The sequence below is a fragment of the Gorilla gorilla genome, chromosome 4, assembly GCF_029281585.2.
Source record: "Gorilla gorilla gorilla isolate KB3781 chromosome 4, NHGRI_mGorGor1-v2.1_pri, whole genome shotgun sequence".
NCBI classification, from domain to species: domain Eukaryota; kingdom Metazoa; phylum Chordata; class Mammalia; order Primates; family Hominidae; genus Gorilla; species Gorilla gorilla.
The window spans coordinates 16,008,314-16,020,949 of NC_073228.2; the positions used below are offsets into that span (position 1 = coordinate 16,008,314).

The 12,636-nt window shown below is 44.7% G+C and overlaps 1 protein-coding gene across 4 annotated transcripts in view; it reads left to right on the forward strand.

Annotated features, from left to right (window-relative positions):
- The window catches only part of ACOX1 (acyl-CoA oxidase 1), a 38,160-nt gene that overhangs the window by 14,420 nt on the left and 11,104 nt on the right, over positions 1 to 12,636 (forward strand). For 2 of the 4 annotated variants that reach the window (XR_008680268.2, XM_019027077.4), the window contains exons 3-6: positions 6,303 to 6,463; positions 9,086 to 9,193; positions 10,660 to 10,779; positions 10,926 to 11,041. Coding sequence is in view for 2 of the 4 variants with exons in the window: in XM_019027077.4 (XP_018882622.2) it covers positions 6,303 to 6,463; positions 9,086 to 9,193; positions 10,660 to 10,779; positions 10,926 to 11,041 (505 nt within the window). In the remaining 2 variants the exon portion in view is untranslated. The remainder of the gene's footprint in view (positions 1 to 6,302; positions 6,464 to 9,085; positions 9,194 to 10,659; positions 10,780 to 10,925; positions 11,042 to 12,636) is intronic. The other 2 variants (XR_008680269.2, XM_004041031.5) reach the window with 1 other exon arrangement.

The window sequence follows — 12,636 nt, forward strand, 5'->3', positions numbered from 1 at the left end:
GTAGCTGGAATTACAGGTGCCCGCCACCACGCCCAGCTAATTTTTTGTATTTTTAGTAGAGACGGGGTTTCACCGTGTTGGCCAGGCTGGTCTCAAACTCCTGACCTCGTGATTCACCCACCTCGGCCTCCCAGAATGCTGGGATTACAGGCGTGAGCCACCGTGCCCAGCCAAGAGTTTTTACTCTATTTTTATTTTTATTTTTTATTTTTTTATTTTAATTTTTTATTTATTTTTAAGACGGAGTCTTGCTCTGTTGCCCAGGCTGGAGTGCAATGGTGTGATTTCAGCTCACTGCAACCTCCGCCTCCTGGGTTCAAGCGATTCTCCTGCCTCAGCCCCCTGAGTAGCTGGGATTACAGGCGTGCACCACCATGCTCAGCTAATGTTTGTATTTTTAGTAGAAACGGAGTTTCACCATGTTGGTCAGGCTGGTCTCGAACTCCTGACCCCGTGATCCGCCCACCTCAGCCTCCCAAAGTGCTGGGATTACAGGCATGAGCCACCGCGCCTGGCCTTTATTTTTTTATTTTATTTTTTTTTTCTTTTTCGAAATGGAGTCTTGCTCTGTCACCCAGCCTGGAGTGCAGTGGCATGATCTCAGCTCACTGCAACCTCTGCCTCCCAGGTTCAAGCAATTCTTCTGCCTTAGCCTGCCGAGTAGCTGGGATTACAGGCATGTGCTACCATGCCCATCTAATTTTTGTATTTTTAGTAGAGATGGGGTTTCACCATGCTGGCCAGGCTGGTCTCGAACTCTTGACCTCAGGTGATCCGCCTGCCTCAGCCTCCCGAAGTGCTGGGATTACAGGAGTGAGCCACTGGGCCTGGCATATTTTTATTTTTGAAAGACAAGTTCTTGCTCTGCTGCCCAGGCTGGAGTGCAGAGGTTTGATCATAGCTCACTGCAGCCTTGATCTCCTAGACTGAAGGGATCCTCCTGCCTCAGTCTCCCGAGTAGTTGAGAGTATGGGCTCGTGACACCGCGCCCAGTTGATTTTTTAAATTTTTAGTAGAGATAGGATCTTGCTGTGTTGCCCAGGCTTGTAAGGTATTTAAAAATCTGATAGGATAAGCCTACCGTTGTTACATTTCAAGATACGTGTATTTGGTATTTATGCTTGCTTATTCTAGATGAATTCTGATCTGAATCTGTCAGGTTCTAAAAAAAAATTCTACAGGAATTAAATGTGTTTTTCTCCTTCTCTATCTGGAATTTTAAGTTAGTTTTATATTGAAGCCTTGTCTTTTCTTGGGAAGCTATTTCTTTCCTGTTATTTTTATCTTTTTTTCCCACCCTATTAGGTATTTATCTTTTTTCTGGGTTTTTTTTTTTTTTTTTTTTTTTGAGACAGAGTCTCGCTCTGTCACCTAGGCTGGAGTGCAGTGGTGTGATCTCAGCTCACTGCAAGCTCCGCCTCCTGAGTTCACGCCATTCTCCTGCCTCAGCCTCCCGAGTAGCTGGGACTACAGGCGCCCGCCACCACGCTCGGCTAATTTTCTTGTATTTTTAGTAGAGATGGGGTTTCGCCGTGTTAGCCAGGATGGTCTCGATCTCCTGACCTCGTGATGCGCCCTCCTTGGCCTCTCAAAGTGCTGGTATTAACAGGTGTGAGCCACCACGCCTGAGTGCTGTTAATTTTTTTTCCCTTAAAGCCTGCAGCTTTTCTCAATTCACTTATTGTGGTATTTTGTTGACATTGTTGATTTCCTAGGATGATACTCATGCTTTCTACAGAGCTGCTTTTTATTTCTTCCTTTCTCGTATATGATTAGTCTAATTGGTTTTTCCTCAGTATTGATTGTCAGCCTTTCCAGCCTTGTATCATGTGGGAAGAGAGGCTGGGGATGCCTTTTGATGTTTTGGTTTTACAAGAGCTGACTCTAGCCCTTCACTAAGTAAAATGTTGGTGCTTCGTAATTTTACAATAAATTATTTAAAAATAATATCTTTATCATGCATAACCAGCTTTTAAAACAAATACTTGGCTTAAGTCAAAAAACTATGCAGTTCACTTTCTCCTTGTAACATTTCTAAATTTCATCCACATCTGAATAATCCTTGTCTTATTTGGAAGAAATATTTTTTTCCTGAAAACATTCTTTAGTGTCAGAACCATTTGTGATTATAGTGGTTTTACCCCTGCCCTACTGAGCGCATTTGTTGTAACCCTTAGCGTGCATCTTCACTCTGTGGTACACTCAGATGTAAATCTTCCAGAGGCTGATGGGTGCTTGATAGTGGCCTTTCCTTCACCAGGAATTGCTCTGATTTCTAGTGAAGTAAAACAACCTTCCATGAAAGCATGAAAAGTGTCTGGTCCCAGGTTTCAGTCCTAACTCAATTTTCACCTTCCAGGTTCTAAGTGCACATTGAATTTTCTTCCTAGACAGTACTCAAAAGGCTGGGGACAGTTGACATTTCTGTTTGAGTGAAAGGCACTCTCATCCCATGAATGTGTTTTTCTTGGGATTTCCGCTATTAATTTTTTTTTTTTTTTTTTTTTTTGAGATGGAGTCTTGCTCTGTCCCCCAGGCTAGAATGCAGTGGTGCGATCTTGGCTCACTGCAACCTCCGCCTCCCAGGTTCAAGCAATTCTCCTGCCTCACCCTCCTGAGTAGCTGGAATAACCAGCGCCTGCCACCATGCCCAGCTAATTTTTGTATTTTTAGTAGAGATGGGGTTTCACCATGTTGCCCAGGCTGGTCTTGAACTCCTGACCTCAAGTGATCCGCCCACCTTGGCCCCCCAAAGTACTGGGATTATAGGCATGAGCCACCGTGCCTGGCCTTTTTTTTTTTTTAATTTTGAAATGATTGTAGAGTCATAGGAAGTTACAAAAATAGTACCAGGAAACCCTGTGAACCCATCACCGAGTCTCTACCAGTGGTGACACCTTGTGGGATTTCCATTTTCGAGGCTTCCAAGGACAGCCCTGGCTTTTTCAGCATGTCTTTTTAGCATCTTCATTACAGTCACAGTCTTTTTTTTTTTTTTTGTAGATAGAGTCTTGCTGTATCGCCAGGCTGGAGTTCAGTGGCGCTATCTCTGTTCACTGCAGCCTCCGTCTCCCGGGTTCAAGGATTCTTCTACCTCAGCCTCCCGAGTAGCTGGGATTAGAAGCTGGCGCTGCCACACCTGGCTAATTTTTGTATTTTTAGTAGAGAGGGGTTTCACCTTGTTGGCCAGGATGGTCTCGATCTCCTGATCTCATGATCTGCCCACCTTGGCCTCCCAAAGTGCTCGGATTACAGGTGTGAGCCACCGCGCCCGGCCTGCAGTCACAGTCTTTAGTCCATGCTATGCTTGTGCAGTAATTTCCCCAGCTAGGAGACAGGACGAGGTGACAAGGTTCTTTTTTAAAAAAATAGATTTATGGGGTACAAGTGCCATTTCCTTACATGTATATATGTAATGGTGAAGTCTGGGATTTTGCAGTACCCATTGCCCAAATAGTGAACGTAGTACCCAGTAGGTAACTTTTCAGGCCTCATACCCCTCCCATCCTTCCACATTCTGGAGCCTCCAGTGTCTGTTTTGTTCGTTGTTGTTTTTTGTTTTTTGAGACAGAGTCTCTGTCGCCCAGGCTGAAGTGCAGTGGTGCCATCGTGGCTCACTGCAACCTTTGCCTCCTGGGTTCAAGTGATTCTGCCTCAGCCTCCCAAGTAGGTGGGATTACAGGTGCCCACCACCACGCCCAGCTAGTTTTTGTATTTTTAGTAGAGATGGGGTTTCACCCTGTTGACCAGGCTGGTCTTGAACTCCAACCTCAGGTGATCCCACTGCCTTGGCCTCCCAAAGTGCTGGGATTACAGGCGTGAGCCACCGCGCCTGGCCCCTGTGTCTGTTACTTCATTCTGCATGTCCATGTTTTACCCCTTGCTCAGCTCCCATGGTGACGAGATTCTTGCCCTTGTTTTGCCATTTTCTTTTTTCCCTGAGCAAGGCATTTAATTCATCTCAGCCTTAATTTCTCCTCTGTAAAATGAGGGATTCAGTCACACATACTTTGATTTTTCTTTTTCTAAAGTGTGATTGCTTAGCTGAAAGCCTAGCCACTAGATTGGAAGAAGTCATTGATTAGCACTTGTCTGAGCAGTGTGCCCTGGTTCTTTTCCTCCCTACCTTGCAAGGAACAAACAGAAATTTAAAAACTGAAATGTCATTTATGCTCATTTCAAAGACACATAGAATGATAGGAGCAATATGGAGTTGACAGGTTTGGAGCTGGCAATTACACAGAATACCAGTAATGTGGAAAAATGCAAAGGCCTATAGAACGACTTCCTATCCTTAGCAAAAATTCACACAGAATCCTGTCCCCTGCACGTTTTAAGTGGAAAAGAATGACCCCAGAAAGTTGATTTAAAACTAATAAAGCTGTTTATTATCATTAATGGTAATTTCTGTATAATTGTCACGGAGAGCTTATGCATGAATCTGTAACTTGTCGTTATTATGGTCTTCACTAGAAATTGCATGTCTTTTTTAATTTCTGAAATAAATTATTGGGATGAAGAGCACTGTCAGTTTTTGTATTAAAGTGTTTCAGTAGAGCGTGGCCGAATATTTGACATGATGAATCTGAATGAAATGATCAGAGCTATGTGAGGAATATGGTTCTACGCTGGATGTTTTGTGGACAAAACAGAAAAAAAATCCCAGCCTAGAAGCATTATTGAAGTTGCATCGAGGAAAAACTATAATCTGGGGGTCATACTGTCACTCTGAGAGAACTACTGTGTTCTGTCTCGCTTTCTCATCAGAGGAAATCCTTGTACCAGTACCACTCAAATTCTCTGTTCTCCGACTCCTGGCTTCAAGCGATTCTGCCTCAGCATCCCAAGTAGCTGGGATTACAGACACGTGCCACCACACCCAGCAAATTCTCCATTCTATACAACTTTTTTTTTTTTTTTTTTTTTTGAGACAGAGTCTCACTCTGTTGCCCAGGCTGGAGTGCAGTGGTGTGATCTTGGCTCACTGCAACCACCGCCTCCCAGGTTCTCCTGCCTCAGTCTCCCAAGTAGCTTGGATTACAGGCATGTGCCACCACACCTGGCTGATTTTGTATTTTTAGTAGAGATGGGGTCTCACCATGTTGGTCAGGCTGGTCTTGAACTCCTGACCTCAGGTGATCCGCCCACCTTGGCCTCTCAAAGTGCTGGGATTACAGACATGAACCACGGTGCCTGGCCTTTTTTTTTTTTACTGTTTTTAGTAGAAACGGGATTTCGCTATGTTGGCCAGGCTGGTCTCAAACTCCTGACCTCAAGTGATCCGCCTGCGTCAGCCTCCCAAAGTGTTAGGATTACAGGCATGAGCCACCATGCCTGGCCCTATACAACTTTTCAAATTCTCTCTCTTTTTTTTTTTTTTTTTTTTGAGATGGAGTCTCGCTGTGTCGCCCAGGCTAGAATGCAGTGGTGTTATCTTAGCTCACTGCAACCTCTGCCTCCTGGGTTGGAGCAATTCTCCTGCCTCAGCCTCCCGAGTAGCTGGGATTACAGGTGTGCACCACCATGCCTGCTTAATTTTTGTATTTTTAGTAGAGACAGGGTTTCGCCATGTTGGCCAGGCTGGTCTTGAACTCCTGACCTCAGGTGATCCACCCACCTCGGCCTCTCAGAGTGCTGAGATTATAGGTGGGAACCACTGCACCTGGCCAATTCTCTCTTATTTATTTATTTATTTTTTTGAGACAGAGTCTCACTCTGTCACCCAGGCTGGAATGCAGTGGGCATGATCTCGGCTCACTGCAACCTCCGCCTCCTAGGTTCAAGCGATTTTCCTGCCTCAGCCTCCCAAATAGCTGGGACTGCTGGCTGGCGCCACCACGTTCAGCTGATTTTTGTGTTTTTAGTAGAGTCAGGGTTTTGCCATGTTGGCCAGGCTGGTCTCGAACTCCTGACTTAAGGTGATCTGACCGCCTTGGCCTCCCAAAGTGCTGAGATTGTAGGCATGATCCATTGCACTGGCCTCTCAAATTTTCTTTATTTCCTTTGATTTAATTCCTGGGCTAGGATCCTCTGCCTTGCACGTGTGGTTTTGTGCTGCATTGGCTTTGGAATCAGTAACCAATCCCTGTCCTCGTACTCCTTGCTGACTCAGGAAAAATGGAAATTAACAAGAGCTATAAAGTAATACAGAAAGGGACAGTGCTCCCATCTATGATTAAGTGCACGCAACTAATTCATACTTAAGGTTTTTTTGTCTCCTTCCCTTGCTCTATTTAAATTGCTGATTCTCTCACACCTGATGACTCTTCTCTCAAATGCCCATCCTTGATATTTCCTCGAAGTTTTGTGCACCGAGGGCGGCCTGAGCCTCTGGATCTTCACTTGGGCATGTTCCTGCCCACCTTGCTTCACCAGGCAACTGCGGAGCAGCAGGAGCGCTTCTTCATGCCCGCCTGGAACTTGGAGATCATTGGCACTTATGCCCAGACAGAGATGGGTCATGGTATGGAGTATTCAGTCTACCTTCTGGGTTGGGCGGGCCCCTGTGAGCTTACCATGTGTGGAGTGCCCACCATGTGCCATCGATGGTGTGTCGATGTTCTATGGTCTGTTTAAATGAGCTCTTTTTGCAGAGTCCAGGTTTTGGTATAAACACTGCTTTGGTGAGTGGGAATTAAAGGCCATGATAGTGATAAAATGATTGTCCTTTTTATACCATAGTTCCCCTTCAGAGGGTCAAGAATTGCAAATCAGGCCTTATTTACCAAGTGGTTTTTCAGTGTTACTGAGGTTGTATAGAATCTGTGTGCATATACAACCCGAAGCTGTTTTTTTCTTCATTACTATCTGATTACCTTTACTACTGATACCTTAATGAGTACAAATTCCAGAAGAAATACAAATAATAGTTTGTGTACTCTTGGATTTGCTTGAGGGAAATGAGTAGCTTATAACTGACGTGTATGACATTTTGGAGTTATTTGTTCTTTGAGTCAATCAGTAGTTCTGCAAGTGACTTGGCTGGAGAGTGAAAAAACCAAGATAAGCCGAACTTGCAGGCATTTGGTTTCAGACTCTGTATCTCCACCTTTCATTGATCTTTCCACCCCCCACCTGCTTTCTTCATGCACCTGGGTGGGCTGGAGGTGGCCGCTGTTCCTCTTTGTATCTTCTCTGAATTGGGTCCGTGTTTGCCATTCATTTGCTTATGGCTTCTCTTTTTCTGCTCTGACGTTTCAGAAAAACTGGTCTAGTGTGTATTTGCCACTTGCTCCTTATTTCTATACAGCTGCTGCTTTTTATTTGGTGTTGAATAGTATTTTACAGGATTTTCATGAGACTCCAAGTGGAATACTATTTGTTTCAGTTGTGCTTTTGAAAACATTTTGTCCTTATCTGTTCTGTTTAATGTTATCTGCTTTTCTGTAAAAGCTGCTTCTTTGATGAAAGATGTCTGTGTCTGATTTGTTGACTCCCACTCGGGAAAGTTGTGGATTGCACATAAGTTGGTTATTCAACTTGGAAGCTTCTAAATGTTTCAAAGTGTGTTTAATGAGGTCTAAGCGTTATGAAAGCAGATTGGTAAAAGGTTCCCAACGTTTGCTTTAGTACAGTATTTTTGTAGAGACTGCCACCTAGAACATTTTTCTATGACTCTTTTCAAATAATTTTGGTATATTTGTGTTAAGATTTAAAACATAAGATCCTGTCTATCCCAGTACACATAAGAAACTGGAAACTCTTCCTTGCCACATTAATGAACCAGCAGGACTAAGTTAGGCCTGCCATTGGAAATCTGTAGGGTCAACTGAGACCTTATTATTAGACCTTTAGGAATTTTTAAAAGTCACATTCCAGGTCATTTCCCCAATAACGGTTATACTTTTATACTTTTTTTTTTTTTTGAGATGGAGTCTTGCTCTGTCGCCCAGGCTGGAGTGCAGTGGCGCGATCTCAGCTCACTTCAAGCTCCACCTTCCAGGTTCATGCCATTCTCCTGCCTCAGCCTCCCGAGTAGTTGGGACTACAGGCACCCACCACCATGCCCGGCTAATTTTTTGTATTTTTAGTAGAGACGGGGTTTTGCCGTGTTAGCCAGGATGGTCTCGATCTCCTGACTTTGTGATCCGCCCGCCTTGGCCCCCCAAAGGGCTGGGATTACAGGCGTGAGCCACCGTGCCCAGCTTTAATTTTTTTGTTGTTTTTTTAGTAGAGTCGGGGTTTCACCACTTTAGCCAGGATGGTCTCGATCTCCTGACCTCGTGATCCCCCCGCCTCGGCCTCCCAAAGTGCTGGAATTACAGGCTTGAGCCACTGCACCTGGCCTTTTTCTTTTTTTGAGATGGAGTCTTGCTCTGCCACCCAGGCTGGAGTGCGGTGGCACAATCTTGGCTCACTGCAACCTCCACCTCCCGGGTTCAAGCAATTCTTCTGCCTCAGCCTCCTTAGTAGCTGGGACTACAGGCGCATGCCACAATGCCTGGCTAATTTTTTGTATTTTTAGTAGAGACGGGTTTCACCATGTTAGCCAGGATGGTCTCGATCTCCTGACCTCGTGATCCACCCGCCTCGGCCTCCTAAAGTGCTGGGATTACAGGCGTGAGCCACCACGCACAGCCATACATTTTTAATTTATACGAATTTTGGCTGAAATGTCTTCCTCTCACATGTTATCTCATTCTTCTCATTAGTACAGAATTCAAGAATGTTGAATTGGTGTGGTTAACACAATACATATGACTTGAAATTGGCATACTTGCAACTCAGAGATGGGTTTAAAAAGACAGTTAACATCCCTGTTAAATTCATATATTGTGATCTTAAAAATGTGATTCTAAGTTGCCTTTATATTTTCTTTCAGTTGCTGTAAATAAATGTAACAAATCAAATACAGAAATGGAACATGCATGACACTTAGATTTTCGACTTAATAGGAAACCATCAGATAGTGTGGGAAATTCAGTGTCTTGGTTATCAACCAGTTGTAGCTCATCTACAGGTGTTTTTTGTTAGATTTTGTTTTTCTCTGAGATATGAGAGTTTAAAGGACTGTGCAGGAAATTTTTCCTTGTGCCTATTTTTTTCCCCATCTCTTGACTGAAGTCAGTGTAATTTCTCTCCTTAGGAACTCACCTTCGAGGCTTGGAAACCACAGCCACATATGACCCTGAAACCCAGGAGTTCATTCTCAACAGTCCTACTGTGACCTCCATTAAATGGTGGCCTGGTGGGCGTAAGTGAATTTTTCAGCATTTATTGGATGTTTTGAAGGTTTGTCATGAGATTTTGCTTAGAATGTAGAGCTTTTATGATAATGTCGGCCAGACTTGGTGGTGAAATCCTAACACTTTGGGAGGCTGAGGTGGGTGGATCACTTGAGGTCAGGAATTCAAGACCAGCCTGCTTAATATGCTGAAACCCCATCTCTACTAAAAATACAAAAATTAGCTGGGTGTGGTGGCGCACACCTGTAGTCCCAGCTACTTGGGAGGCTGAGGCAGGAGAATCACTTGAACCCGGGAAGGTTGCAGTGAGCCAAGATTGCACCATTGCACTCCAGCCTGGGCATCGCAGCAAGACTTTGTCTCAAAAACAACCCAACAAAAAAATATATGTGTGTGTGGTGTGTGTACATAGAGAGAGGTGTGTGTGTGTGTGTATATAGACAGAGAGAGGTGTGTGTGTGTGTGTGTATATATATATATATATATATAGAGAGAGAGAGAGAGAGAGAGAGAGGAAAGCCAGGCATAGCGGCACATACCTATAGACCTATAGTCCTGGCTACTCAGGAGGCTGAGGTGGGAGGACCACTTGAGCCCAAGAGTTCAAGCCTGCAGTGAGCTACTGTCTGTGATCATGCCACTGCACTCCAGCCTGGGTGACAGAGTGAAACCCTGTCTCTTAAATAAAAAAGAAAAAAATTTAAATAGTTTTAACACAAACTTTTTTTTTTTTTTGAGACGGAGTCTCACTGTGTTACCCAGGTTGGAGTACAGTGGTGTGATCTCCGCTCACTGCAACCTCCACCTTCTGGGTTCAAGCGATTCTCCTGCCTCAGCCTCCTGAGTAGCTGGACTACAGGAGCATGCCACCACACCCAACTAATTTTTGTGTTTTTAGTAGAGATGAGATTTCATCATGTTGGCCAGTCTGGTCTCAAACTCCTGACATCTGGTCTGCCCGCCTCGGCCTCCCAAAGTGCCAGAATTACAGGCGCGAGCCACCGTGCCCGGCTGACCCAAAACTTTTATATCTTCTTATTCCATTCTGAGTTATTATCTTGGAATATATATTTCCAATACAGTTAGTGGTTGAAGGATTTTGTTACTTACATTATATATTTTATTTATTTATAATTTATATGTAAGAAGCCACATGTAGCTAGTGATTACTGTTTTGGACAGCACTGCCTTAAGGGATAACAAGGAAGTAGTTTAAATTAGTATTCTTATTTTTATCCTAAAATTTTCTCTATGTAAATGTATGAGAAATAAGTAGAAAAGAAAGTAATAACTATTAGCTTAAGGAAATTTCTTTCTGAAAGCTAGGTGTGATACTGTCAGCAGAAAGGCTTTCTGGACACATACTATTGGTTTAGTCTAGTGTTAGATTTAACATATTCTTTCTTCTTTTTTCTACCCTTTAAAAATGTATGAACGTTTACCCACCTCTCCCTTGTTCTCTTTGATATTACAGTTGGAAAGACTTCAAATCATGCAATAGTTCTTGCCCAGCTCATCACTAAGGGGAAATGCTATGGATTACATGCCTTTATCGTACCTATTCGTGAAATTGGGACCCATAAGCCTTTGCCAGGTAAGAACTGTTCATCTGATGTTGAGATGAAAATGAAACTGAGCACTTTCTTCTGCAAAAGGTAGAATGCCCAACTGAAGAGGCGGTGCGAAAGCCAGAAATTCCAGAGCATAAACATCTCGTGACTGTCCTTTCATCTGTGGTAGGAATTACCGTTGGTGACATCGGCCCCAAATTTGGTTATGATGAGATAGACAATGGCTACCTCAAAATGGACAACTATCGTATTCCCAGAGAAAACATGCTGATGAAGTATGCCCAGGTATGTTTTGATAGAAAATAGAAGCAGAGGCATCAAACAGTGGGGTTGCAGTGGCTGTTACTCACAATAGGGTTAGAATGGTCTGTTCTTTTAGAAGGTAATAACAGCCGGGCACACTGGCATATTCCTGTTATCCCAGCGCTTTGGGAGGCTGAGTACGTGGATGACTTGAGCCCAGGAGCTCAAGATCAGTCTGGGCAACATAGTGAGAACCCAGCTCTACAAAAAGTAAAAAAATCTAGCTGGGTATGGTGGCACACGTGTGTAGTCCCAGCTACTTGGGAGACTGGGGTGGGAGGATCACTTGAGCCTGGGAGGCCGAGGCTACAGTGAGCTGTGATTATGCCACTGTACTCCAGCCTAGATGACAGTGAGACCTTGTCTCAAAAAAAAAAAAAGGAGGCTGGGTGCGGTGGCTCACACCTGTAATTCCAGCACTTTGGGAGGCTGAGGCGGGAAGATCATGAGGTCAAGAGATGGAGACCATCCTGGCCAACATGGTGAAACCCCGTCTCTACTAAAAATACCAAAAAATTAGCTAGGCGTGGTGGTGCACACCTGTAGTCCCAGCTACTCAGGAGGCTGAGGCAGGAGAATAGCTTGAACCCGGGAGGCGGAGGTTGCAGTGAGCAGAGATCATGCCACTGCACTCCAGCTTGGCAACAGAGTGAGACTCCGTCTCATGAAAGGAGGGAATAAGGCTGGGCGTGGTGGCTCATGCCTGTAGTCCCAGCACTTTGGGAGGCCAAGGAGGACGGATCATAAGGTCAGGAATTCAAGACCAGCCTGACCAATATGGTGAAACCCTGTCTCTACTAAAAATACAAAGATTAGCCGGGTGTGATGGCACACGCCTGTAATCTCAGCTACTCAGGAGGCTGAGGCAGGAGAATCGGTTGAACCCAGGAGGCAGAGGTTGCAGTAAGTCGAGATCACACCACTGCACTCCAGCCTAGGCAATACAGCGAGACTCTGTCTCAAAAAAAAAAAAAAGGAGCTAATAATGCATTTTTCCTTCTGATGCCCCCCTTTTTTTTTTTTTTGAGAGAGAGTCTCTGTCACCCATGCTGGAGTGCAGTGGCGTGATCTTGGCTCACTGCAACCTCCGCCTCCTGGGTTCAAGCGATTCTCCTGCCTCAGCCTCCCAAGTAGCTGGGATTACAGGCATGCGCCACCACACCCAGCTAATTGTTTTGTATTTTTAGTGGAGGTGGGGTTTCACCCTGTTGGCCAGGCTGGTCTCAAACTCCTGACCTCAGAGGACCCTCTTGCCTCGGCCTCCCAAAGTGCTAGGATTACAGGCGTGAGCCACCGCACCCAGCATTTTTTGTTTTTTTTTTTTTTGAGACAGAGTCTTGCTCTGTCACCCAGGCTGGAGTGCAGTGGCGCAATCTCAGCTCACTGAAACCTCCACCTCCCAGGTTCAAGCGATTCTCCTGTCTCAGCTCCTGAGTAGCTGGGATTACAGGCACGTGCCACCACACGCAGCTAATTTTTGTATTTTTAGTAGAGATGGGGTTTCACCATGTTGGTCAGGCTGGTCTCGAATTCCTGACCTCTTGATCTGTCTGCCTCGGCCTCCCAAAGTGCTGGGA